We start from the raw sequence: 27,112 nt of genomic DNA, 5'->3' as shown, positions 1-27,112 counted from the left end.
AGTATTTACACTATCCCCTTAACCCTAATCCCTGGCAACCACTAATGGGCTCTTTATCACTATAATTTTCTCACATCAAGAATACCATATGAATGGAATCATATAATATGTAACTTTTTGAGACTGGCATTTTTCACTCAGCGTAATACCCTCAAGATCCATCCAAGTTGTTGTCTGGATCATTACCAACAGTTCATTTCTTTTTACTGCTGAGCAGTATTTCGTTATATGGACATATCACAATTTGTTTATCTAGTCACATGTTAAAGGACATTTGGGGTGTTTCCAGTTTTTGGTTATCACAAATAAAGATGTGTATAGGTTTCTATGTGAAAATTTTCACATAGAAAGTTTTCACTTCTCTGGCATAAATTTCCAAGACTGTGACTGCAAGTAAATATTTGATGGTTTAGTTTTAAAAAAAAATACCTATTTTTCAGGAAGAGTGGTTGTGCCATTTCATTTTCTCACCAGCACTGCAGGAGAAATCCAGTTTCTCTGCAACCTCACCAGCATTTGGCAGTATTACTATTTTTTTATTTTTAGTTACTTTGATAGATATGAAATGATATCTTGTGATTTTAATTTACATTTCCCTGTTAGCGAGCCATGCTGAACATCTTTTTCTTGTGTTTTTTACTTTTCTTTTGCCAGGTACAGATCCTCTTCAGTGAAGCATAAGTTTAAGTCCTTGACTAATTTTCTAACTGAAAAAACAACTTCTCTTACTGTTACATTTAGATAATTCTTCACATACTCTACATATGAGTTCTTTGTTAGATATGTAGTTTCAAATATTTCCTGTAAGTTGGTGACTTGTCTTTTCTTCTTCTTCACATAGTCTCTCACAGACAAAAGTTTTTAATTTTGGTTGTTCAATTATTGATTTTTTATTTAATGGCTTATATGCTTTTGGTGTCACAGTTAGGACATCTTTGCTTAATCTTAGTTCCTGAAGACTTTCTTCTATGTTCTCTTACGTATAATTTTTACACTTAGATTTAGGATCCATTTTGACTTGATTTTTGAATGGGGGTTAGGCTTAATTCAAGGTTTGTTTTCATCTTATGAATACCCCATTGTTTCAACACCATTTACTGAAAAGCTTATCCTCCCTTCATTGAAACATTTTTTTGCATCTTTGACAAAAATGTGTTTAACTTGTATTTCTCTGATGATTAATAAAAATGATCACATTTTTCTATGTGTATTGGTCATTTGGATATTATCTTTTGTAAAGTCTTTTCCAGGCTTTTTGCTCATCTAACAATGAGGTTGTCTGGTTTAGTATCCTGATTTCTAAGAATTCTTTACATATTCTGGATAAGAGTCCTTTTTGAATCCTTTTATTGAAAATAGCTTCTCCCAGCTTATGCTTTGCCTTTTCATTTTAGCATGAAATGCCTTCGATGAATAAAAGTTCTTAATTTTAATCATGCTCAATTTATCAATTTTTCCTTTTATGGTCAGTACTTTGTGTGTCCTATTTACAAAAAAATTCTTACTACAAAATCAGGAAAATGTGCTATTGCCAGTTAAAACCTTTATGCTTTAGTTTCAATATTTAAACCTATAAACTACTTGGAACTAATTATCAGGAAAATACAGATCAAGATTATGAAGCCTTGGGACTTCCCTAGCGGTCCAGCAGTTAAGAATCTACCTTGCAATGCAGGGTACGCGAGTTCAATCCCTCATCCGTTAACTAAGATCCCACATGCTGCAGGGCAACTAAACCCGCAAGCTAGAACTACTGAGTTTGTGCCATGCAATGAAAGATCCTGCATGACACAAAAAAGATACTGTATGCCACAATTAAGATCTGATGCAGCCAAATAAATAAATACTTTTTAAAAGATTATGAAGTCTTACTACTACTATATATCTATGACAATGGGTTAATAAAAAACTGACATCAAGCTATGATTAGGACAGATAACAAAATGAAACACATACTCTACCAGCTGGAGTGTAAATTGGTACAACCATTTGGGAAAAATGTTTTGGGAGTATAAGCTAAAGCTGAATATGCACATACACATTACCTAGCAATCCCACTTCTAGACATACACACAACATAAGCAATCTATATGTTCACTAAAAGATAAAATTCTTGAAAAAGTGTAATTTTTGGACTTCTAATTCTGGAAAGATAAAATAGACATGCTGTTCCCTATTCCTCACCGTGTGCACACACACATGCACGCACACTCAGTTGCTCAGTCGTGTCTAACTTTGCAATCCCTATGGAATGTAGCCTGCCAGGCTCCTCTGTTCATGGGATTCTTCAAGCAAGAATACTAGAGTGGGTTGCCATTTCCTACTCCAGATCTTCCTAACCCAGGGAACAAACCTGTGTCTCTTGCGTCTCCTGCATTGGCAGGCAGATTCTTCACCACTATACCACCTGGGAAGTCCTATTTCCCACCATAAATACAGCAAAAATGCCTGAATACTCTATATAATACAAACAAGAAGTTTCTTAAAAGTGAGAAGGAAGCACAGGGGCTTGAGACCTAACACATAATATAGCAGTAACTTCCACAGGCTTTCTTTTTGCCTTGTATATCCCAGACTGAGTGCTAAAGAACTGAGCAATCTGGAAACACCAGTGGGTGCTATCAAAATCTCCACAGAAAGCCTGCTCTCTAGCAAAAGGACCAAACAAGGGCCAGACCAGCAAGACAGAAAACTTTACAACAACAATCATTCGACACCAGTCAAACAGTACAGACAAAATGTGGGGTACCTTCACCCTTGTCACTAAAGGCTGAGAGGGAAGCCCAGACTTCCATCCTCACCTAATTGCAACAAGGCATAGCCAAAATAGTGTCAGATAAGTTTGAGTTAACAAAGTCCTCTCACCAATCCAGCAATGTCAGTGAAGACCATGTAGGGAACTAGGATATCCATTCCCACCAAGTGGTTGTACGAAAAACCCACTCTCCTGCTACTGGATTAGTATCAGAAGAAATCAGGTGGAGAATTAAGAATTATACCACAACTCAAACAGAAGAACAAAATGGAAATCTCAGAAAATGAAAAATACAGTAACAACAACAACAAAAAACTCAACAGATGAGCTCAATAGTAGAGAAGAGCCAACTCATTGGAAAAGACCCTGATGCTGGGAAAGACTGAAGGCAAAAGGAGAAGGGGGCAACAGAGGATGATATGGTTGGATGGCATCATTGACTCAGAGGATATGAATCTGATCAAACTCTGGGAGACAGTGAAGGATAGAGAAGCCTGGCATGCTGCAGTCCATGGGGGTAGCAAAGGGTTGGACATGACTGAGTGATTGAACCACAACTACAAGATGTAACCATTAGGAGAAACAGGTCACAGTACCTCTCTATCTTTGTAAGTACCTTTGACTCTAAATAGTATAAATAAATAAACATATAAATAAATATAAATAAAATAAATAAGTTTAAAAAAACAGTATCAAGCTAACCAAAGACCCTGAGACTGTTAAAAGTACTTCCTGGCCATACAAGGCATTATGTTACTATTTTAAAGCTTAAAGTGTCTAATGGCTTAACAATAAACAAAATTATATTTATTTTCTGAAAATTAACAAGTCATGAGAAAACAGAAGATGGATAGATAGAAAAACAGACATAATCTTTCACATTTGCAAATTTAATCCAGACAGATTTAGCTACTCAAGAGTAACTCCTGAAATCCATGGGGTGTTTGTGTGTGTGTTATGTATGTGTGTGTGTAAACACACGCACATACATGAAGAATCTGAATAAGAGACACTTTCTGGCAGATGTTTAAGGGGTTTAATTTGCTAGTGAATAAGCCAAGGTGACTGCTCACAACCGTATTTCAACATTGTTTCCTTCAGTTCAGTTCAGTTGCTCAGTCATGTGTGACTCTTTGCGACCCCATGAATCGCAGCACGCCAGGCCTCCCTGTCCATCACCAACTCCTGGAGTTCACTCAGACTCACGTCCATCGAGTCAGTGATGCCATCCAGCCATTTCATCCTCTGTCGTCCCCTTCTCCTCCTGCCCCCAATCCCTCCCAGCATCAGAGTCTTTTCCAATGAGTCAACTCTTCGCATGAGGTGGCCAAAGTACTGGAGTTTCAGCTTTAGCATCATTCCTTCCAAAGATATCCCAGGGCTGATCTCCTTCAGAATGGACTGGCTGGATCTCCTTGCAGTCCAAGGGACTCGCAAGAGTCTTCTCCAACACCACAGTTCAAAAGCATCAATTCTTCGGTGCTCAGCTTTCTTCACAGTCCAACTCTCACATCCATACATGACCACAGGAAAAACCATAGCTTTGACTAGACGGACCTTTATTGGCAAAGTAATGTCTCTGCCTTTGAATATGCTATCTAGGTTGGTCATAACTTTCCTTCCAAGGAGTAAGCGTCTTTTAATTTCATGGCTGCAGTCACCATCTGCAGTGATTTTGGAGCCCAGAAAAATAAAGTCTGACACTGTTTCCACTGTTTCCCCATCTATTTCCCATGAAGTGGTGGGACTGGATGCCATGATCTTCGTTTTCTGAATGTTGAGCTTTAAGCCAACTTTTTCACTCTCCACTTTCACTTTCATCACTAGCTATCAAATATAACTCTTACATGACAAATCATACGCTATTATGACATTTACAAATTTGGGAAACTGAACAAGTCAAAGGTTCAGATTAAATTTGACAAGAGTAGGATTACTCAGAATTCTTTCTTCACACTCATGCACAAATGATAACTTTTTAAAACATGGCAAACAGAATACAAAAATGTACTTATCTTTATATAGTTATATAACCATTAAAAAATAACTTTACTGTACTCAATCCCTTTGTAAGCTTTCCAGACTCTACAGATTTTAAATACCTAATAAAAATATATTCTTTCCTATGGTCTAACTGGAATTTCCCTAGTTATAACCCTAGGTGTAGTTCACAACGGGCTTCCCTGGTAGCTCAATGTGCTACCTGCAATGAATCTGCCTGCAATGTAGGAGTGGCAGGTTCAATCCCTGGATTGGAAAGATACCCTGGAGGAGGTCATGGCAACTCACTCTAGTATTCTTGCATGGAGAATCCCATGGACAGAGGAGCCTGGCAAGCTACAGCCCATAGGGTCACAAAGAGTCAGACACGACTGAAGCAACTTAGCACGCACACACGTAGTTTAGGACTCTGCTAAAATTAAAACATGTTTTACACACAATATACTACCTCTCAAACTTTAGAACATTTACTAAGGCATATCTCAGCCATCTTTTCATTCAACTAATCTCATCAGGCCCTTTGTTGTCCACTTGAAACACTGTTAATCGGCTATGTGTGAGTGTTAGTTGCTCAGTCGTGTCCAACTCTTTGAGATCTCATAAACTATAGCTTACCAGGCTTCTCTGTCCGTGGAATTCTCTAGGCAAGAATACTGGAGTGGGTTGCCATTCCCTTCTCCAGGAGATCTTCCCAAAGCAGGGACTGAACCTGGATCTCCCACACTGCAGGCAGATTCTATACCACATGAGCCACTAGGGAAGCCCTGTTAATTGGCTATACTCCAATACAAAACAAAAAGTTAAGAAAAAGCTAACCCCAACTCTTCATTACTTTCTTAAAGGCAATTTTTTCATACACACACATGTGTGTGTGCAAATATTTATACGTACACATACACATAAATTTTTCTCTTACAAATTCAGTTCAAGTATATTAATTGCTAACCGTTAAAAGCAACATCAGTAACACATATATGACACAACTTCTACCTACAGTGGTTTGAAGTATATTATTCAAGTTTCTACAATAAAGAGATCAAGAATACCTTAACTTTAACACCTGTGTCTCCAAAGATGATAAACACATGAAAGATGCTTCTCATCAAATATCATTAGGGAAATGCAAATTAAAACCATGTAAGGTTCCATTACACACCTATTAGAATGGGTAAATTTTTATTTTTAACTATAATACCAAGGAGGTAGAACAACTAGAACTCTCATACACTGCTGGTGGGAATGCAAAACTATACAATTACTTTGGAAAACTGTTTGGCAGTTTCCTACAAAGTTAAACATAAATTTACCATGTAGCCCAGCAACTGCACTCCTAGATTTTCATTTCACTTGGACAAATATCTATGGTCACACAAAACTTACACATGAATCTTTAAAACAGCTTCAATTTTAATTTCAAAACCTGGAAGCAACTCCAAGGTCTCTCAAACAGAAGTGATTAAACAAACCACTCATCCATATAATGAACACATTCAAACAATGAAAACTATGGTAACAAACCTTATACCCACACAATGAAATACTATAATGAAATACAACTCAACAATAAAAAGGAACTAACTATTGACATGCAGTAATGAGGATGAATCTCAAATGCATTTTGCTAAGTGAAAAAAGTAAGATTCAAAAAGCTACAAACTGCATGATCCCATGAGTGAATTTCCTAAAGGATGATGAAAGCATTTTATATCTGGACTTTATCTTGTATTTGTCAAAAATTATAGTAGTAGACAATAAAAGAGTAAATTTTATTATCTGCAGATTTAGAATGATTTTTAAAAAATTATACATTCAGAAAATGCTTCTTACCTCACATTAGTTTCATCATTAAATTCTTCAGCCCACTTTTTCCTTGACTGAGCAGTTGTAGAGCCATCTAAACGGTAATAGTCAATGTTTCTGAGCCACTTCCCTTCACCTGAAAATTCAACAAGAAAAAAGATATATACATATAATCCTAGTAGTAAAAGATTTACCTTTTTTGCTTGCCATTTAAGAGCTATTTATATATACTCTATTTGCAGAGCAAGACAAGAGATAACATTGTATTACTAGTGCAATTTACCAGAGATTTCCTTCTAACACATATTGAATAGCAAAAGTACTCTCAAAACTATTTCACCTACATGTAAATTTCATCCTTGATTAGAATCCTAAAAAACTTTCAAAAGAATATAATTAAGCTGTATGAAAATTCTTTTTAATTAAATCTAAAAATGACAAGGTTTCCCCCTTTGTTATTAACAAGTTGATACTAAACAGATAAAAACCAAAGACACTGAATGCATTTATTCATTCACTGAACAAATAATGACTGAATACTTATTTATACGCTAAAAAACATTCTATGATCTACTAAGGTGAAATAAAAGCAAAAATAAATCAATGGGACCTAATTACACTTAAAAGCTCTTGCACTGCAAAGGAAACCACTAACAAAATGCAAAGAAAATCCACGGAATGGGAGATAATATTCACAAACGATATGACCAACAAGGAGTTAATATCCAAAATACACAAACAGTTCATACAGCTAAATATCAACAAACAGTACTATCAGAAAATGGGGAGACCTGAACAGATATTTTTTCCAAAGAGGGCATTGTTGTTGTTCAGTCACCCAGTCATGTCCAATTCATTATGACTCCAGGGACTGTAGCATGCCAAGGCCTCCCTGTCCCTCACCATGTCTGGAAGATTGCCCAAGGTCACGTCCTTTGAAACGGTGGTGCCATCCAGCCATCTCATCCTCTGATGCCCTCTTCTTCTGCTCTAAATCTTTCCCAGTATCAGGGACTTTTTCAATGATTCAGCTATTTGCATCAGTTGACCAAAATACTGGAGCTTCAGCATCAGCATCAATCATTCCAATGAGTATTCAGGGTTGATTTCCTTTAAGATTGACTGGTTTGATCTCCTTGCTGTCCAATGGACTCTCAAGAGTCTTCTCTAGCACCACAATTTGAAGGCATCAATTATTTGGCCCTTTGCCTTCTTCAGAGTTCATGTTTCACAACCTTATGTGACCTCTGGGAAGACCATAGCCTTGATTATATGGGCCTTTGTCAGCAGAGCAATGTCTCTGCTTTTCAACACACTGTCTAGGTTTGTCATAGCTTTCCTGCCAAGAAGCAATCATCTTCTGATTTTATGGCTGCAGTCACCATCTGCAGTGATTTTAAAGCCCAAGAAGATGAAATCTGTCATTGCTTCCACCTTTTCCCTTCTATTTGCCACAAAATAATGGGGCTGATTGCCATCATCTTAGTTTTTTTAATATTTAGTTTTAAATCAGGTTTTTGACTCTCATCCTTCACCCTCATCAACAGGTTCTTTAGTTTCTCTTTGCTTCTACTATTAGAGTGGTATCATGTGTATATCTGAGGTTGTTATTGTTTCTCCTGCCTATCTTGATTCCAGCTTGTGCTTCATCTAGCCTGGCATTCTTCATGATAAGCTCAGTGTATAGGTTAAATAAACAGGGTGACAAACAGACAGCCCTGTCAACACTCCTTTCTCAATCCTGAACCAATCAGTTGTTCCATAGAGGGTTCTAACTGTTGCTTCTTGACCTGCATACAGGTTTCTCAGGAGACAGGTAAGGTGGTCTGGTATTCCCATCTCTTTAAGAGTTTTCCACAGTTTGTAATGACTCACACAGTCAAAGGCTTTAGTGTAGTTGATAAAAGAGAGGTAGATGTTTTTCTGGAATTTCCTTGCTTTCTCTATGATCCAGCAAATGTTGGCAATTTGATGTCTGGTACCTCTGCCTTTTCTAAACCTAGCTTGGACGCCTGGAAGTTCTTGGTTCATGCCTAGCATGCAAGATTTTAATCATGACCTTACTATCATGGGAGATGAGTGCAACCATATGAGCTGATGGGGACATTAAAAGATGTTTGACATCACTAATTATTCAGTTCAGTTGCTCAGTAATGTCTGATGTTTTGGGACTCCATGGACTACACAGCACACCAGGCTCCCCTGTCCATCACCAACTCCCGGAGCTTGCTCAAACTCATGTCCATCAATTCAGTGATGCCACCCAACCATTTTATCCTCTGTCGTCCCCTTCTCCTGCTGCCCTCAATCTTTCCGAGCATCAGGGTCTTTTCCAATTAGTCAGTTCTTCTCATCAGGTGGCCAAAGTATTGGAGCTTCAGCTTCAGCATCAGTCCTTCCAATGAATATTCAGGACTGATTACCTTTAGGATTGACTGGTTTGATCTCCTTATAGTCCAAAGGACTCTCAAGAGGCTTCTCCAACACCACAGTTCAAAAGCAACAGATCTTCAGCACTCAGTTTTCTTTATGATCCAACTCTCACATCCATACATGACCACTGGGAAAACCATATAGCTTTGACTAGACAGACCTTTGTAGGCAAAATAATGTCTCTGCTTTTTAATACGCTGTCTAGGTTTGTCATAGCTTTTCTTCAAGGAGCAAGCATCTTTTAATTTAATAATTGACTAATTATCAAAGAAATGCAAATGAAACCATAATATCCTTTCCCACTTGCCAGAATGGCTATCATCAAAAAATCTACAAATAACAAATGTTGGCGAATATGTGGAGAAAAGGAAACCCTTTTACCCTGTTGGTGGGAATGTAAATTGGTTCAGCCACTATGGAAAATAGTATGGAAGTTTCTCAAAAAAACTAAAAATAGAACTACCATAACATCCAGCATGGAGAAGGCAATGGCAACCCACTCCAGTGTTCTTGACTGGAGAATCCCAGGGACAGGGGAGTCTAGTAGGCTGCCGTCTCTGGGGTCACACAGAGTTGGACATGACTGAAACGACTTAGCAGCAGCAGCAGTAACATCCCATAATTCCACTCCTGGGTATATATCCAAAAAGTCTGAAAACACTAATTCAAACACATACATGCACCCCAATGTACACAGGAGTAGTCAAGATATGGGAGTAACTCAAAAGTCCATCAACAGACAAATGATTAAAAATTTGTGGTATACACTCAAACACAGACACATGAATATTACTCAGCAATAAAAAAAAAAGAGTGAGATTCTTCCATTTTCAGCAATATGGATGAACCTAGGAAATAGTCTACTTAGTGAGATAATTCAGATAGAGAAAAGACAGATGCTGTATCACTAACATGTAAAATACAAAAAATTACCCATACAAAGGTATATAACAAAACAGAAACAGACTCAGAGATACAGAAAACGAACTAGTGGTTACCAAGGGGGAGAGGCAGAGGAGAGGGGTAAGAGAGAGGTAAGGGATTAAAAGATACCAACTACTATGTATAAAATAGATTTTTTAAAAAGGGTATATTGTATAACACAGGGAATAACAGTCATTATTTTATAAAACTTTTAGTGGCGTATAATCTGCAAAACTACTGAATCACTATGCTGTATAGAAGTTTAAGTGTTAGTCGCTCAGGTGTTTCTGACTCTTTGTGAACCAATGGGCTGTAGCCTACAAGGCTCCTCTGTCCACGGAATTCTCCAGGCAAGAATACTGGAGTGGGCCGCCATTTCCTTCTCCAGGGGATCTTGCCAAACCAGAGACCCAACCTGAAATTAATACAGTGTTATAAACCAACTGTATTTCCATTAAAAAAATTAACACATCCATTCCTTTGAGAATTTAGACTAAAACAAAAGAACAAAGTATGTCTCATCAAGTCAAATTTTATGTTCTAAGGACTGTAATATCCTACAAGATTCAAATATTAAGGATTTCTAGAATAAATGATCTAGCTGTATTAATGATTCCCACAAATAGGATGTGTTTTTTTATTTTTGGCTGCGCTGGGTCTTTGTTGCTTTTGTGTGGGCTTTCTATAGTTGCAGCTACACTTCACTGCAGCATGCAGGCTTCTCATTGTGGGGGCTTCTCTTGTTGTGGAGCACAGGTTCAAAGGCATATAGGCTTCAGTAGTTGTGGCACACAGGCTCGGTAGTCACAGCTAGAGGGCTCTAGAGTGCAGGCTCAGTAGTTATGGCGCATGGGCTTAGTTGCTCCACCACATGTGGAATCTTCCAGGACCAGGAATCAAATCCATGTCCCCTGCATTGGCAGGGAAATCCTTAGTTGTTTAATTTTTAAATAACATTAAAAGTTTAAAGGTCTTAGGATATATCTTAAGGTGTATGCATGCTTAGTCACTCAGTGGTGTCCTATTCCTTGCAACCCCATGGACTGGAGCCTGCCTGGCTCCTGTCCTTGGGATTTTCCAGGCAAGAATACTGGAGTGGGTTGCCACTTCCTCCTCCAGGGGATCTCCCCAATCCACATCTCCTGCATTTGCAGGTGGATTCTTTGACCACTGAGCCAAGTGGGAAGCTCCACATCTTAAGGTATATAAGAATAAATTATTCCTGGGGGAAAATTTTAAATTAACAAATTAATAAAAAAAAATTCCACATGATCATCTCAATAGACACAAAGAAATCACCTAACAATATTCAATACACATTCATGATAAGAAAAACACACTCAAAAAACTGGAAATAGAAGAGAATTTCCTCAACATCATAAATGCTATCTACTAAAAAATATAAATAACATTATACAGAATGGTGAAAGATCAGATGCTTTCCCTCTAAGATTAGGAACAAGAAAAGGATGTCTGGTTATGTCACATTAATTCAACACTGTACTAGAAGTTCTAATGAGGGAAATAGTCAAGAAAAAGAAATAAACGTAATCTATATTGGAAAGGAAGAAGTAAATCATTATTTGCAGATGACATGATCTTGCATAAGGAAAATCCTTTAAAATCCACAAAAAACTACTAGAACTAATAAATGATTTAATATGCAAAACTTACATTTGCAATGAAAATTCAAAACTGAAAATAAGGACACAATTCCACTCATAATATTATCAAAAAGAATAAAATAAATTTAACATAAGAAATGCAAAATGCATACACTGAAAACTATAAAACACTGGTGAAAGAAATTCAAGACTTAAGTAAATGTTAAAACATCCCATGTTCATAGATCAGAAGACTTAATATTGTTAAGAAGGCAATACTTGCTAAAAAGAACTTAAAAGTTCAATGCAATTTCTAACAGAATTCAAGCTGACGTCTTTGTAAACTTTACAAGCTAATTCTAAAATTCATATGGAATTGCAAGGGATCCAGAATAGCCACACACACACAAAAAAAAAATGTTGAAGAGAAACAATGTAGGAGGAATCACACTTTCAAAGCTTTCTTTGAAAGCAAATGTAATCAGAACAGTGTGCTACTACTGGCATGAGGACAGACATATAGATAAATGGAACAAAACTTGGGGAGTCAAAAAATAAATCTGTCTCTTTGGTCAACTAATTTTCAACAAGGGTGCCCAGAAACGATGAATGGAGAAGGAACAGTCTTCTCAGTAAATAGTGTTTGACAACTGGATAGCCACAGCAAAAGACTGAAGTTGGATTTTTAACTTCATAGCATATATAAAAATTAATGCATCAAAATCCTAACCAATTAATGCATCAAAGACCTAACCAAAAGAGCTAAAACTATATAATTTTTTGAAGGAAGCATAGGAGTAAATATTCATGAACTTGGATTTGGCAATGGTTTCTTAAATATGACACTAAAAGCATAAGTAACAAAAGAAAAAAATGTAAATTAGACTTCATAAAAATGAAATACTACCTAGAAAGTGAAAAGACAACCCAAAGAATGAGAGAAAGTATTTACAAAGCATATATCTGAAAATGGCCTCCTAAACAGAATATTTTTAAAATTTAAAAAAAAAAAAGTCTTTCAAATGAGCAAAGGACCCAAATAATAATTTTCCCAAAGAAGAAATACAAATGGCCATGAAACAATGGTCAAAATCATTAGTCACTACTAAGTCACTTCAGTCGTGTCCGACTCCGTGTGACCCCACAGACGGCAGCCCACCAGGCTCTACCATCCCTGGGATTCTCCAGGCAAGAACACTGGAGTGGGTTGCCATTTCCTTCTCCTCATTAGTCACTAGAGAAATACAAATCAAAATCACAATGAGATACCATTTCACAGCCACTAGGATGGCCATAATTCAGCAACAGAAAATAAATGTTGATAAAGATGTGGAGAAGTGAGAACCCTTGTACAATGCTTCTTGAGTGCAGCCAGTATAGAAAACAGTTTGGTTAATCTTCAATACGTTAAACTTAGAACTGCATATGACACAACAGTTCCATTCGTAACTATCCAATATATCCCAAACAAGTAAAAACAGATTTTTAAAGAAATAAAAACTTGTATACAAACATTCATAGCTGTACTATTCACAATAGCCAAAAAGAGAAAACAACTCAAATATCTATGAATTAATGAATGGATAATCAAAATGTGGGTATTAACCATAAAACAGAATATTAGTAGGTCAAAAAAGGAATAAAGCAGTGACACTTGCTACAACTTGGATGAACCTTAAAAACATGCTATGCAAAAGAAGTCACGAAAGACCAGATATTATATGACTCTATTTACATGAAAGGTCCAGAATAAGTCAATATCAATCTATATAAAGAGAAAGTAAATTAGTGATTGCTTAAGGGTAAAGTGGCAGAAAGGAGGTTAGCAGAGTGATAGCTAAAGGGAACAGTGTTTCTTTGGTAATCAATATGTTCAAAAACTGACTATGGTGATAGCTGCACAACTCTGAAAATATACTAAAAACCATTGAACTGTATACCTTAAGTAGGTAAATTGCATGTTATGTGAAGTATATCTCAACAACACTGTTTAAAAAAACAAAAAAAAATTTGCTACAACAGCAGCAACAAAGACCATATTTATAGGGATAAGAACAAAAAGAAAGTGCAGAAAAAAAAAATATATATCTTAAGGTTGTGAGTCCAGGTAATTTTTTTCTTCTACTGTTAAAATGTTTATATGTCTGAATGAACATTTTAAAAATTATGATATGTAAACATAACTCACCTTTATAAATAAGAGGCTTATCTTTATCTTCTGTCTTTTCCCTACTAGCCAATTCAAGAAAATCTTCAATCAAGTCCAGAGATATGAGAGACTGGCTGAAAACAAGGCTGAAAAACAAATCAGTGTTCATAGATTAAAAGAGTAACAAACTCAACACATTTCTAATCAAAACCTCAGTAGGACTTTTTTGGCAGAAATTAACAAGCTGATTCTAAAGTTTATATGGATATGCCAAGCACATAGAGTAGCCAAACAATTTCGAAAGGAAAAAAGTTGGAGGCATAAGTATACATGATTTCAGCACAAAGCTAGTATAATCAAAATAGTACAGCACTGACAAAGAAACCAACACAAATCAATGGAACAGAATATAATCCAGATATAAAGCCACACAACAGTTAACTGGTTTTTGACAAAGAGGCAAAAGCAACTCAATGGAAAGAAGTCTTCTTAACAATAGTCTTGCAAAACTGGACATTCATATGCTAAAAAACAAATTTCTGTCTAAGCCTCAGCTGCATAAATAGAGAACAGAAGAATCTAATTTGACAAGTTTTTCTTTAAAAGAAAAAAAAGTCTTAGCTGACCATAAGTGAACATGAAGCAATAATGTTATTTAGATGTTGGAAAACCATTCTATCAGATTACAAGAATGGAATGACAGGATCCAAAGTAAATAATAGCCAGACTCACTATAATTATGTGTTAATAAAAACTCAGCTGAAGTGTTTTGTTTACTGTGACCATATTTTGAGATGAGTGCTAAAAATTGAAGCATATTCAAAACCATTGTCAGGACTGAAATTAAGCCATACAAAGAATAGAACAATCAACTGAGAAGAAAAAGCTTACAGTGACAAGAGATAAACCCATCATTATCTGAAGAGGAGACAATTGAAACAGTAGTAGTGATGTCTGCAACCTATTTTGAAAAGTATCAGGAAAATAAGATGGATAGAGGGATAGATAGGTATATAATAAAGTATGATAAAATATAGTATAGATTCTAGGTAACAGGTATGTAGGTATTCACTCTATTTATTCTTTCTGCTTTTTATGTTTGAAAATTTCCATAATGAAACACTGGACAAAGAATAGTGGTAATCACAATTTCAGAAATGCAGTTTTATGTCTTAATGTTGATAACATTTATCACTTGGGTTAATAACTAAAAATGATCATTATAACAGTATTTTTAAAAAGCAATAGATATATTCTATTTTAGACTAGGGGGAAATAGCTATAGGAATACAGTACAAACTAAAGATAAGCATACATTTTCTAACACTTTGAAGTATTCAACTCTAGGGAGCCTTCTGAAATGGAAAATATTCTACTCAGGAGAAACTAGGAGAGCATCTATGATGAACATGGTAAAAGATATTCCTTGTTAGGAAATTAAAAGACTACTAAAAATCTCCTATACACTCATAAAATTCTTATACGGTATCCAATAAAAATTAACTTTAAACTATAAAAGTTAATAGAAAAAAAAAGCATAAGCATGTCTAAATCATCAGTCTCTTCTGACCCTTCAGGAACTTGGAGCTCAAATATCTACTTTCTACTTGACATCTCTCATGGACATACAATATGCCTTGGAAACTTAACAAAATCACAGCAGAACTCTTTACTACCTCTAATAAACTTAGTTCTCCCTTAGTCTTCTTCATTTTGGTAAATAACAACATAATTCACAGGCACTTAGGGGGAAAGCCTGGGAGTCATCTTTGACTACTCTATCTTACTGTCCTGCATTTAATCTACCAAGAATTGTTTCTCTACCCCAAAACACACTCTTTATCTCCACTACTACCATTCCATTCCATGCCAATATCCTCCCTTATCTGAACTACTTGTTTCTGTGTTAAGTGGCAATATATAACAAAAATAACTTGCAGTGAGTACTTACTTGGTGTCATGTACAGTGGTTAATAAAAACCAATATTTTTATAATTAACTATTAATTCAAACAACTCACTATCCAGCAAAAAAATAAATACATTAGAATGTGTTAAGAGTAGAGTAGAAGTATATTAAAAGGTGGTATGAAAATAGAAAAGAAATCTACCTCTTTCTAGGAAAGTTAAAGAAAGTAAATTAGATTTTTTTAAGATAGAAGATTTGTTTTATTTTAGCCTTATATTAAACTGCTTAAAGTTTTTAACAAAAAAATTCTTATATTACAAGCATTATATTTTAAAAATATTTTATGACCAGAACACAGGGCCTTATAAAAGCCTAAACGATAAGCATGGTTCAAAATTTTAAAAGCACATTTTTGATAAGACTGGGGGATGGAATCTAGGGAAGGGAATTAGGGCACAAATGCTAGGAGTAAAAAAAAAACAGGAACAAAAAACAAAGGAGAAATTATAGAGAGTAGTCAAAAAGGGGTAAAATAAAGTCTGAGAAGTATCCACTAGATTTGGAAATTAGAAGGTCAATAGGTGACATTAGGGGGCTTCCCTGGTGGCGCAGCAATAAGGAATCCGCCTGCCAATGCAGGAGATGCAGGTTAGATCCCTGGGTGGGGACAATCCACTGGAGAAGGAAATGGCAATGCACTCCAGTATTCTTGCCTGGGAAATCCCATGGACAGAGGAGCCAGGTGGTTATAGTCTATGGGGGCGCAAAAGAATCAGACACAACTTAGCAACTAAACAATAAAAACAACAAAGTGACTTTGGAGGGGGAAATCTTAGTTAAGTAACAGTGTAGAAACCACACTGCATGGATTGAAAAATGATTCTGAAAATGATGAAATACAGATACCAAGTAGAGACTTGGCTCAAGGAAATAAGTTCAAGATTCTACAGGCAGAAGGGGAAAATGGCACTGAAGGAACATCCAGACTATGCACTCAGAAATAGTGGCTTAGAAGGAAGATAGTTGTCACTACACTAACCAAGAAATTACATCTTTAAAAAGGAAGAAAACAAAACAGATTTAAGTAGTTGAAACAATAAAAAGGTTATCAAAAATTTGTTTAATAAAAATAGGAAATAGGAAAGAACTTACACTTTATCCCCAATTTCCTCTGCCATTCGAAGAATTTCAAAGAGAAGTACCATTTTTCCAGAATGCTCTAAAACCTCAGCATCAGCATCTGTAACAAAATCTTTGTACCAGTCTGGAGCTGGACTGCTTGGATTAGAAGAGGAAGTAGCTTTACCTAAACAAAATAAATGAAACATAAATAAGTAGGCAAATAAGAGAAGAAACTGAAAGACTCCAGAGTGGGATTAAGAAAGAGATTAAGAGAAACAGATATAGACCAACCAACTCAGGGAGAGACTGAGAAAGAAAGAGACTGGTAGGGAGAGAGAGGAAAAAAGACAACCATAGGAAATAAAGAGCTCTACACTCCAAGAGAAAGACAAGAGGTGGGGGAGGTGAGGCACAGAGGACTCCAGGAAAAGGAAATAGAGAGACAGAGAATCAGACATATACAAAGGAACATAAAAACACACACATATGCACACAGACATGGGGGAGGGCCTCCAAATACAGAGTAAGCAAGAGACAGACCTTGAGAAAGTGCAAGTATGAGAAACAGAATTTGGGGTGGGGGGAGGGGTTCAGAAAGACAGAGACCCAAAGAAATTAAGTTCCCCAGGCCCTGAGACAGTATAATCCCAAAGCACACCCTAACAGACAGGGACCAGGAGAAAAAGACGGAGAGACCCAAAGAGAGAGGGAGAGAAGGAAAGAGAGACTGACTCAGAGATCAAGAGAGAAAAGATCTTAGGGGCAGGAAAACTTTCACTGTACTAGAATTCTGGAAAACTCAAACAAAGATTCTTCCCAGCATCATCATCTCATGTTAAATCATGTTGCTCTTTAAAAAAAGAGGAAAACATTATTTTGCTCTTATTTTCCCCATAAACGTTGACTACAAAAAGGTATGAGAAGCAAGTAACAAAATACCTATGAAAGATACACAGTTAAGTTTCAAATACAGAATGTACAGGTTTAACATATTTCTGTGCCTTCTCAGATGCCATTTAATGCAAAGTACTTTAAATTTTTGTATTGTTATAAAGTATTCTACATATTCAGAAAAGTATACATATAATAAAGAATAACAGTGTTCACACATTGCATCTTTGTCAAATTTTAAAACTTGTTAAATCTGCTTCTGATGCAGTTGAAGCATAATACAGCTCTTCTCTTATTTCCCACCCTTCTTTCTGAGAGATAAATAAAACCCTAAATTTTATATTTACTTTTTATGTGTATGTTTTTAAATTTTCACTAACGTACATCACCGAACTGTATATTATATTTCATGTTTTTAAACTACATGTAAATGGAACATATGTATAATTATATATGTATAGTTGTACTTTGGCCACCTGATGTGAAGAACTGACTCACTGGAAAAGATACTTTCCTGATGCTGGGAAAGATTGAAGGCAGGAAGAGAAGGGGATGACAGAGGATGAGATGGTTAGATGGCATCACCGACTTGACCGACATGAGTTTGAGTAAACTCTTGGAGCTGGTGATAGACAGGGAGGCCTGGCGTGCTGCAGACTATGGGGTCGAAAAGAATCAGACACAACTGAGCGACTGAACTGAACAGATACATACTTTTATACTGAATATATTTTTTCACTGAATATAGTTTTCATTTTCCATTCAAAGTGAGACTGATTCAATAATTCTGCCATATATGGTATTCTACTACATCACTATACTGTAATTTTTTAGTTCTCCTGATCACAGACATTTAGTTTCTTTTTCATTTTTTGGATACTATGAAATAACTGCATTAAACCAGTTGGTATTCTATTTTTCTAGAATGTATATATCTCATATAAGTTTAAAATTTTCTGGTATAAAGTTATGCTAATGATTTATAAAATATCACATTAAACATTCCTACTTTATAAATTGTTTACTATCTCAGGTTCTTGACATTCTGATCATGCTGTTTGATTTTTGTGTTAACTTTGTCAGGTTAACTAATAATTTTTGTTGCTAACTTTTCCTAACGTTGATTGTTTCTTCAGGCATTCTATAACTTTTTACTGTCATGTCACTTATAATATAGCTGGAATATGTGAGAATCGTTGGTAGCCTGGGTTCAATTCAGTCAGTTCACTCGCTTAGTCATGTCCAACTCTTTGTGACACCATGGACTGCAGCATGCCAGGCTATCCTGTCCATCACCAACTCCTGGAGCTTGCTCAAACTTATGTCCATCAAGTTGGTGATGCTATCCAAACATCTTGTCCTCTGTCATCCCCTTCTCCCACCTTCAATCTTTCTCAGCATCAGGAACTTTTCCAGGGATACAGTTCTTCATATCAGGTGGCCAAAGTATTGGAGCTTCAGGTTCAGCATTAGTCCTTCCAATGAATATTCAGGGCTGATTTCCTTTAGGATTGACTGGTTTGATCCCCTTGCAGTCCAAGGGACTCTCAAGAGGCTTCTCCAACACCACAGTTCAAAAGCATCAATTCTTCAGCACTCAACTTTCTTTATGCTCCAACTCTCATATCCATAAATGACTACAGGAAGGACCATAGCTTTGACTAGACAGACCTTGGTTGGCAAAGTAATGTCTCTGCTTTTTAACATGCTGTCTACATTTGGCATAGCTTTCCTTCCAAGGAGCAAGCATCTTTTAATTTCACGGCTGCAGTCACCATCTGCAGTAATTTTGGAGCCCAAGAAAACAGTCTGTCACTGTTTCCATTGTTTCCCTATTTGCCATGAAGTGATGGGACCAGAAGGCATGATCTTCGTTTTTTTAATGTTGAATTTTAAGCCACCTTGTTCTACTCTCCTCTTTCACTTTCAAGAGGCTCTTCAGTTCCTCTTTGGTTTCTACCATAAGGGTGGCGTCATCTGCACATCTGAGGTTATTGATATTTCTGCGGGCAATCTTGATTCCAGCTTGTACTTCATCCACAGCATTTTGCATGATGTATTCTGCATATAAGTTAAATAAGCAAGGTAACAATATACACCCTTGATGTACTCCTTTCCCAATTTGGAAACAGTCTGTTGTTCCATGTTTCTAACTGCTGCTTCTTGGCCAGCATACAGATTTCATAGGAGGCAGGTAAGGTCAATATTCCCATCTCTTTAAGAATTTTCCACAGTTTGTTCTTATCCACAGAGTCAAAGGCTTTGGTGTAGTCAATAAAGCAGAAATAGATGTTTTTCTGGAACTCCTTTACCTTTTCTATGATCGAGTGGATGTTGGCAATTTGATCTCTGGTTCCTCTGCCTCTTCTAAATCTAGCTTGAACATCTGGAAGTTCTAGGTTCACGTACTGTTGAAGCTTCACTTGGAGAATTTTGAGCATTACTTTGCTAGTGTGTGAGATGAGGGCAATTGTGCAGTAGTCTGAACATACTTTCACATTGCCTTTCTTTGGGACTGGAATGAAAACCGACCTTTTCCAGTTGGCTGATAGCAAGATGGCAGAGTAGAAGGATAGGTGCTCATCTTTTTCTGCAAGAACTCCAAAACTGCAGTTCAGTGCTGAACAATCAATGACAGGAGAATGTCGGACCCCACCAAAAAAAAGATACCCCACATCCAAGCAGAAAGGAGAAGCCCCAACAAGATGGTAGGAGAGGTGAAATCACGTTTCGAATCAGACCCCACAGACGCCAGAGATGCTTGAAGGGCTCAAACAAAACCTCGAGTGCACCAGGACCCAGAGGTCCCTCAGAGACTGAGTAAGACCTGCCTTTGAGTGTCTCCTGTGTAGGCACGGGTCAACAGTGGCCTGCTGTAGGGACAGGGGCTCTGGATGCAGCAGACCAGAGTCACGCAGCATGTGGCTAAGCCCTCTAGGAGGAGGTCGCCACTAGCCCCACCATACAACTCCGAGCAAAGGACACACAAACTTCAGAACAATTATACCAAAGAAATTCTCCCACTATTAACAAAGTTCTACGACCCACAAGAGATTTCCCAACCTGGAGATCTTGCAAAGGGACCAAGAACCCCCAGGGAATTTGACTTTACAGGCCAGTGGGAAACTGAGCCAGGCTTGCCTGTGAGTGGAGGCAGGAGTCAACAGTTTGGCCTCAGGCCAAACAACAGGGAGGGAACACAGCTATGCCCATCAACAGCAAATTCAGTTCAGTTCAGTTGCTTAGTCGTGTCCAACTCTTTGCAACCCCATGAATCACAGCACGTCAGGCCTCTGTGTCCGTCACCAACTCCTGGAGTTCACTCAGACTCACGTCCATCGAGTCAGTGATGCCATCCAGCCATCTCATCCTCTGTCGTCCCCTTCTCCTCCTGCCCCCAATCCCTCCCAGCATCAGAGTCTTTTCCAATGAGTCAACTCTTCGCATGAGGTGGCCAAAGTACTGGAGTTTCAGCTTTAGCATCATTCCTTCCAAAGAACACCCAGGGCTGATCTCCTTCAGAATGGACTGGTTGGATCTCCTTGCAGTCCAAGGGACTCTCAAGAGTCTTCTCCAACACCACAGTTCAGAAGCATCAATTCTTCGGCGCTCAGCCTTCTTCACAGTCCAATTCTCACATCCATACATGACCACAGGAAAAACCATAGCCTTGACTAGGTGGACCTTTGTTTGCAAAGTAATGTCTCTGCTTTTCAATATGCTATCTAGGTTGGTCATAACTTTCGTTCCAAGGAGTAAGCGTCTTTTAATTTCATGGCTGCAGTCACCATCTGCAGTGATTTTGGAGCCCCGAAAAATAAAGTCTGACACTGTTTCCACTGTTTCCCCATCTATTTCCCATGAAGAGATGGGACCGGATGCCATGATCTTTGTTTTCTGAATGTTGAGTCTTAAGCCAACTTTTTCACTCTCCTCTTTCGCCTTCATCAAGAGGCTCTCACATTCATACATGACTAATGGAAAAACCATAGCTTTAACTATACAGACCTTTGTTGGCAAAGTAATGTCTTTGCCCTTTAATAAGCTAAGTTTGTCACAGGTTTTCTTCCAAGAAGTGTCTTAATTTCATGGCTGCAGTCACCATCTGCAGTGATCTTGGAACCCAAGAGAATAAAATCTGTCACTCTTTCCACTGCTTCCCCATCTATTGGCCATGCAGTGATGCGACTGGATGTCATGATCTTAGTTTTATGAATGCTGAGTTTTAAGCCAGCCTTTTCACTCTTTTCTTTCACCTTCTTCAAAAGGCTCTTTAGTTCCTCTTCTCTTTCTGCCATAAGAGTGCTGTCATCTGCAAATATGAGGTTATTGATATTTTTCCCAACAATCTTGATGCCAGCTTGTGCTTCATCCAGCCCGGCATTTCTCATGATGTACTCTGCATATAAGTTAAATAAGCAAGGTGACAATATACAGCCTTGATGTACTCCTTTCCCAATTAGGAACCAATCTGTTGTTCCATGTCTGGTTCTAACTGTTGCTTCTTGACCTGCATATAGGTTTCTCAGGAGGAAGGTCAGGTGGTCTGGTATTCCCATCTCTTTAAGAATTTTCCACAGTTTGTTGTGATCCACAGAGTCAAAGGCTTTAGAGTAGTCAATGAAGCAGAAGTAGATGCTTTTCTGGAATTCTCTTACTTCTGTGATCCAAAGGATGTTGGCAATTTCATCTCTATTCCTCTGTCTTTTCTAAATCCAGCTTGTACATCTGGAAGTTCTCAGTTCATATACTGTTGAAGCCTAGCTTGGAGGATTTTGAGCATTATCTTGCAAGCATGTGAAATGAATGCAATTGTGCAGTAGTTTGAACATTCTTTGGCATTCCCATTACTTTTACAGACCTCATTATGCATTTATATTTAAACCACAATAAACTACTACCTAATGTGTCACATATTTAATATGATTCTATGCCTTGAGTATCTTATACTATATTCCTCCCTCTTTTCTTGACAAACTTCCATGTATATTTTACTGTCCTTCAAGCATCAACAAAACTTTCATCTTAGAACAGCTTTCTTAAGAGAATGACCCTTGTCTATCATCTGGGAACTTGAATGGTAAACAGTCCCCTGTACTAACGTAAAATTTTCCCTGAAAACGAAGGGACCATTGGCCCTACGCTTCTAGAAAAAAAATACCTATTTTTGTTTCAGGAGTCTGATATTTGCTAAAAGCCAGGCAGACACTGCTATTGTCACCAGTCCCCATTAAAAATCCTTGGGTACTTAGCTTTTAATGATCTCCTCTGGTAGACAACACTTCACACATACTGCCATAAAATGTTACTGCAGAAATTAGTACATCCAGTGTGACTCCACTAGAAGAAGACTCTTGGAAGATTATGCCTGTTTTCCTCTGGACTTTGATCCATATATGCCTTTTCCCTTTCCTGATTTTGCTTTACACCCTTTTGCTGTAATAAACCATAGTTTTGAATATGAGTATCTGCTAAGTCCTGTGAGTTACCAAACCTGGGGGTGGTTTGGAAGACTCCTGACACATAGCTTATCAAGCATATGTTGACTAAAATTCCTTTCTACCATTAGTCAACTGGCAAATAATCAGTGCCTTTGGGAATTTTACATTTTGACAGATGTGCAAACAACTTCAGCAGTGGTTATCCAATTTAATAAAGGCAATTTATATATGGTAAAAGTGTCAACAATTAAATTAAAAAGCTGGTTTAAACGTGGCAGAAAATAAGAAGTCTCAAAACTTAGCACAGGTGAAAATTTTTGTGCAAAGACAACAGATTCATACTAATTTTAATTCTATTGGATATAATGACAATATTTAATCTCTAAAAATTAAAACTGGCCCCTGAAACATGGGATACTCCAGTTAATAATTATCCTGAATATATAATTAAAACCTACAAATAGATATTACATGTGGAATATTCTTATTTCATCATTGACATAGAATAATCATTCCTTCTGTTATAATTTTGTATTGTATAGGCATACATGACAATTAACAGTGAATTAATAAATCAAAGCCATTCCTAAATATCCACCCTGGATATCAAAAAAATGCTTACAAGGTATGGTACAAAGGAAATACAAACAAATAGAAAGCAAAACTTTTAACTCTAATTTCTTGAAGCAATACAAATATATATTTAAACACCATATCTGCAGCGAGATACACTATAGTTGTTTTTTTTCTTTAGAACTTCATTTTATACCAGAATTCTACTACACATGAATATTGGGAGAAGTCATTGGAAATGTAGATTATTGTTAAATGCAACTTAAAGAATACTCTCTCCATCCTGTTTTGGTAGCACAGGTGTTTCCATGCATACTAAACTCAGTGGTTCTATTGGAAATGCAACATATTTGCCAGTCTAGTGAAGAACATTCCCCACCAGGCCAAGCATCCCTGAAAACCAGGCCCCTTTGCTTATTTTTTGATTCCTCGTATCAGTGTATTAGATATACATCATATATTTTTGATTCTAGAGAATGACTGAAAGAATTAGGCTATAAATTCACCTATCAATCAGCCATCATCATCATCTTCAAAGTGTATCCCAAAGTAAAAGACTACCAGAACTAAAGAATCGGAGATACCTTGTTACCATCTCCTAAAACTGAATCTCTTTCCTGACTCCATCCTCTTTTCAGGGTACCACTTCATCCCTTACTCTTCTTAGCTTTTTTTCTTTAATTAAAGAATAGTTGATTTACCATGCTATGTTAGTATCAGGTGTACAGCAAAGTGATTCAGATATATATATATATATATATATATATATATTTTTTCAGATTCTTTTCCCTTATAGTTTATTGTAAAATATTGAGTACAGTTCCCTGTGCCATACAATAGGTCCCTGTTAAATATCTATTTTATATATAGTAGTAAGTATATGTTGGAGAAGGCAATGGCACCCCACTCCAGTACTCTTGCCTGGAAAATCCCATAGACAGAAAAGCCTGGTAGGCTGCAGTCCATGAGGTAACTAAGAGTCGGACACAACTGAGCGACTTCACTTTGATTTTTTCACTTTCATGCATTGGAGAAGGAAATGGCAACCCACTCCACTATTCTTGCCTGGAGAATCCCAGAGACGGGGGAGCCTGGTGGGCTGCCGGCTATGGGGTCGCACAGAGTCAGACACGACTGAAGCGAGTTAGCAGCAGCAGCAGTAAGTATATGTTAATCCCCAACTCCTAATTTACCCCCCTTTCTGTTTCGGTAACCACGAGTTTGTTTTATATGTCTGTAGGTCTATTTCTGTTTTGCATATGTTTATTCGTATTATTTTTATTTTCTTAGTTTCCAGATATAAATTATATCAGATGGCATTTGTCTTTCTGACTTACTTCACTCAGTATGATAATCTCTAGGCCCACTCATGTTGCTGTAAATGGCATTATTTCATGAATTTTTATGGCTGAGTAATATTCCACTATATACATATATATGGGATTCCCTGGTGGCTCAGTGGTAAATAATCTGCTTGCCAATCCAGAAGACGCAGGTTTGATCCCTGGGTCAGGAAGATCCCCTGGAGAAGGAAATGGCAACCTACTCTGGTATTCTACCTTGCATGGAAATCCCAGGGACAGAGGAGCCTCGTGGGCTATGGTCCATGGAGTTGCAAAAGAGTCAGAGAAGACTAAGCGACTAAACAACTAAACAACAACACACACATACACATACCACATCTTTATCCATTTATCAACATTTAGGTTGCTTTCATGTCTTGGCTATTGCAAATTGTGCCACAATGAACACTGAGGTGCACATATCTTTGCAAATTATGGTTTTTCTCCTGATATATGTGCAGAGCTGGGATTGTAAGATCATATGTTTTTAGTTTTTTATGGAACCTCCATCACCTCACACTGGTCAGAATGGGAATCATCAAAAAGTCTACAAATGATAAATGTTAGACAGGGTTTGAAAAAGAACCCTCCTATACTGCCGGTGGAAATGTAAATTAGTATAGCCACTGTGGAGAACAGTAAGGATATTCCTTAAAAAGCTACATTGTAATCTTAGAAATAAAGGTGGGATATCATTAAAATATTATGTGTATAAATAACAGTACTAATAGAATGGTAAACTCTGTAAGTGTATTTTGTACATTGATATAACCAAGCTTCTTGAGCAGTACCAGACACATAGTAAGAATACAATCAACATTTGTTGAATGAATAAATGTGCTATGTGAATGTTAACATCATGATATTACATCATATACAAAGTATATACCCATACAATAAATTACAGACATTTTGCTTTTAATTGACTTATAATTAGCTTTTAGGTATACAACAGTGATTAAATGTTTTATACATTATGAAATGATAACTACAATAAGACTAGTTACCATCCATCACAGTACAAAGTTGCTATAATATTACTGACTATATTCCCTAGGTATACATTAAATCCATATGAATTACTCATTTTATAGCAGGAAGTTTGTATCTCTTTGTACCTCTTGATTCCCTTTACCTATTTCATCCACACCCTCACGACGTACCTCCCTCTGGAAATCACCAGTTTGCTCTAGATATCTATGAGTATTATGTTCTTAGTTTTGTTTGCTTATTAGTTTTGCTTTTTACATTCCACATATAAGTGAAATCACAGAGTATTTTTTTTTCTTTCTCTGACTTATTTCATTTGCCCTGTAGGTCTATTCATGTTGTGAAAATGACAAGATTTCACTTTTTATGGCTGAATAGTATCCCATCACACACACAGACACACACATACCCCATCTTTATCCATTCATCAACTGATAGACACTTATGTGCTTCCATATCCTGGCTATTGCAAATAGTGCTGCAGTGAACATGGGCTACATATATATTTTTTAATTTAGTCTCTTTGTATTCCTCAGAAATGGAAATGCTGGATCTTGTGGTGAATGTTAGTTCTTTTAATTTTTTCAACAACCTTCATATTTTCATAATGGCTGCATCAATTTACATTCCCACCAGCACTGTACAACAGTTTCCTTTTCTCCACATATTCACCAACACTTGTTGTATCTTGATTTTGATAACAGCCATTCTGACAGGTGTGTGGTGGAATCTCACTGTGCTTTTGATTTGCATTCTGCTGATAATTTGTGATGTTGAGGGTCATTCCATGTTCTTGTCAACCGTCTGTAGTTTTTCTTTGGAAAAACATCACTTCAGGTCCTCTGGCAAGTTTTTAATCAGTTTTTAATTGCTTTTTGATACTGAGTTGTATGACTTCTATATATACTGTGGATATCAACCCCTTATAGGGTATATCATATGCAATATGTTCTCCCATTCAGTAAGTTGCCTTGGATTTTGTTGGTGGTTTCTTCCACTGTAGAAAATCTTTTTTACTTTGATGTAGTCTCATTTCTTTAATTTCACTTCCATTGCCCTTGCCTAAGGAAACAGATCCAAAAAAAAATTTCTAAGACCCATGTCAAAGAGCCTACTGCCTATGCTTTCTTTCAAGAATTTTAAAATTTAAGGTCTTATTAAGTCTATAATCCATTTTG

The 27,112-nt window shown here is 36.9% G+C and overlaps 1 protein-coding gene across 4 annotated transcripts in view; it reads right to left on the bottom strand.

Moving 5' to 3' along the window:
- ATRX (ATRX chromatin remodeler) overlaps window positions 1-27,112 on the bottom strand; it is a 284,375-nt gene that overhangs the window by 47,623 nt on the left and 209,640 nt on the right. For all 4 annotated transcript variants that reach the window (XM_070366289.1, XM_070366286.1, XM_070366287.1 and 1 more), the window contains 3 exons: window positions 16,727-16,880; window positions 13,706-13,812; window positions 6,584-6,692 (listed from right to left, as the gene is read on the bottom strand). In XM_070366289.1, the coding sequence (XP_070222390.1) occupies window positions 6,584-6,692; window positions 13,706-13,812; window positions 16,727-16,880 (370 nt within the window). The remainder of the gene's footprint in view (window positions 1-6,583; window positions 6,693-13,705; window positions 13,813-16,726; window positions 16,881-27,112) is intronic.

Source organism: Bos mutus, chromosome X, assembly GCF_027580195.1.
Source record: "Bos mutus isolate GX-2022 chromosome X, NWIPB_WYAK_1.1, whole genome shotgun sequence".
Lineage (NCBI taxonomy): Eukaryota > Metazoa > Chordata > Mammalia > Artiodactyla > Bovidae > Bos > Bos mutus.
Note: the sequence above shows the minus strand (reverse complement) of the source record. Positions and strands in the feature narration are given on the sequence as shown.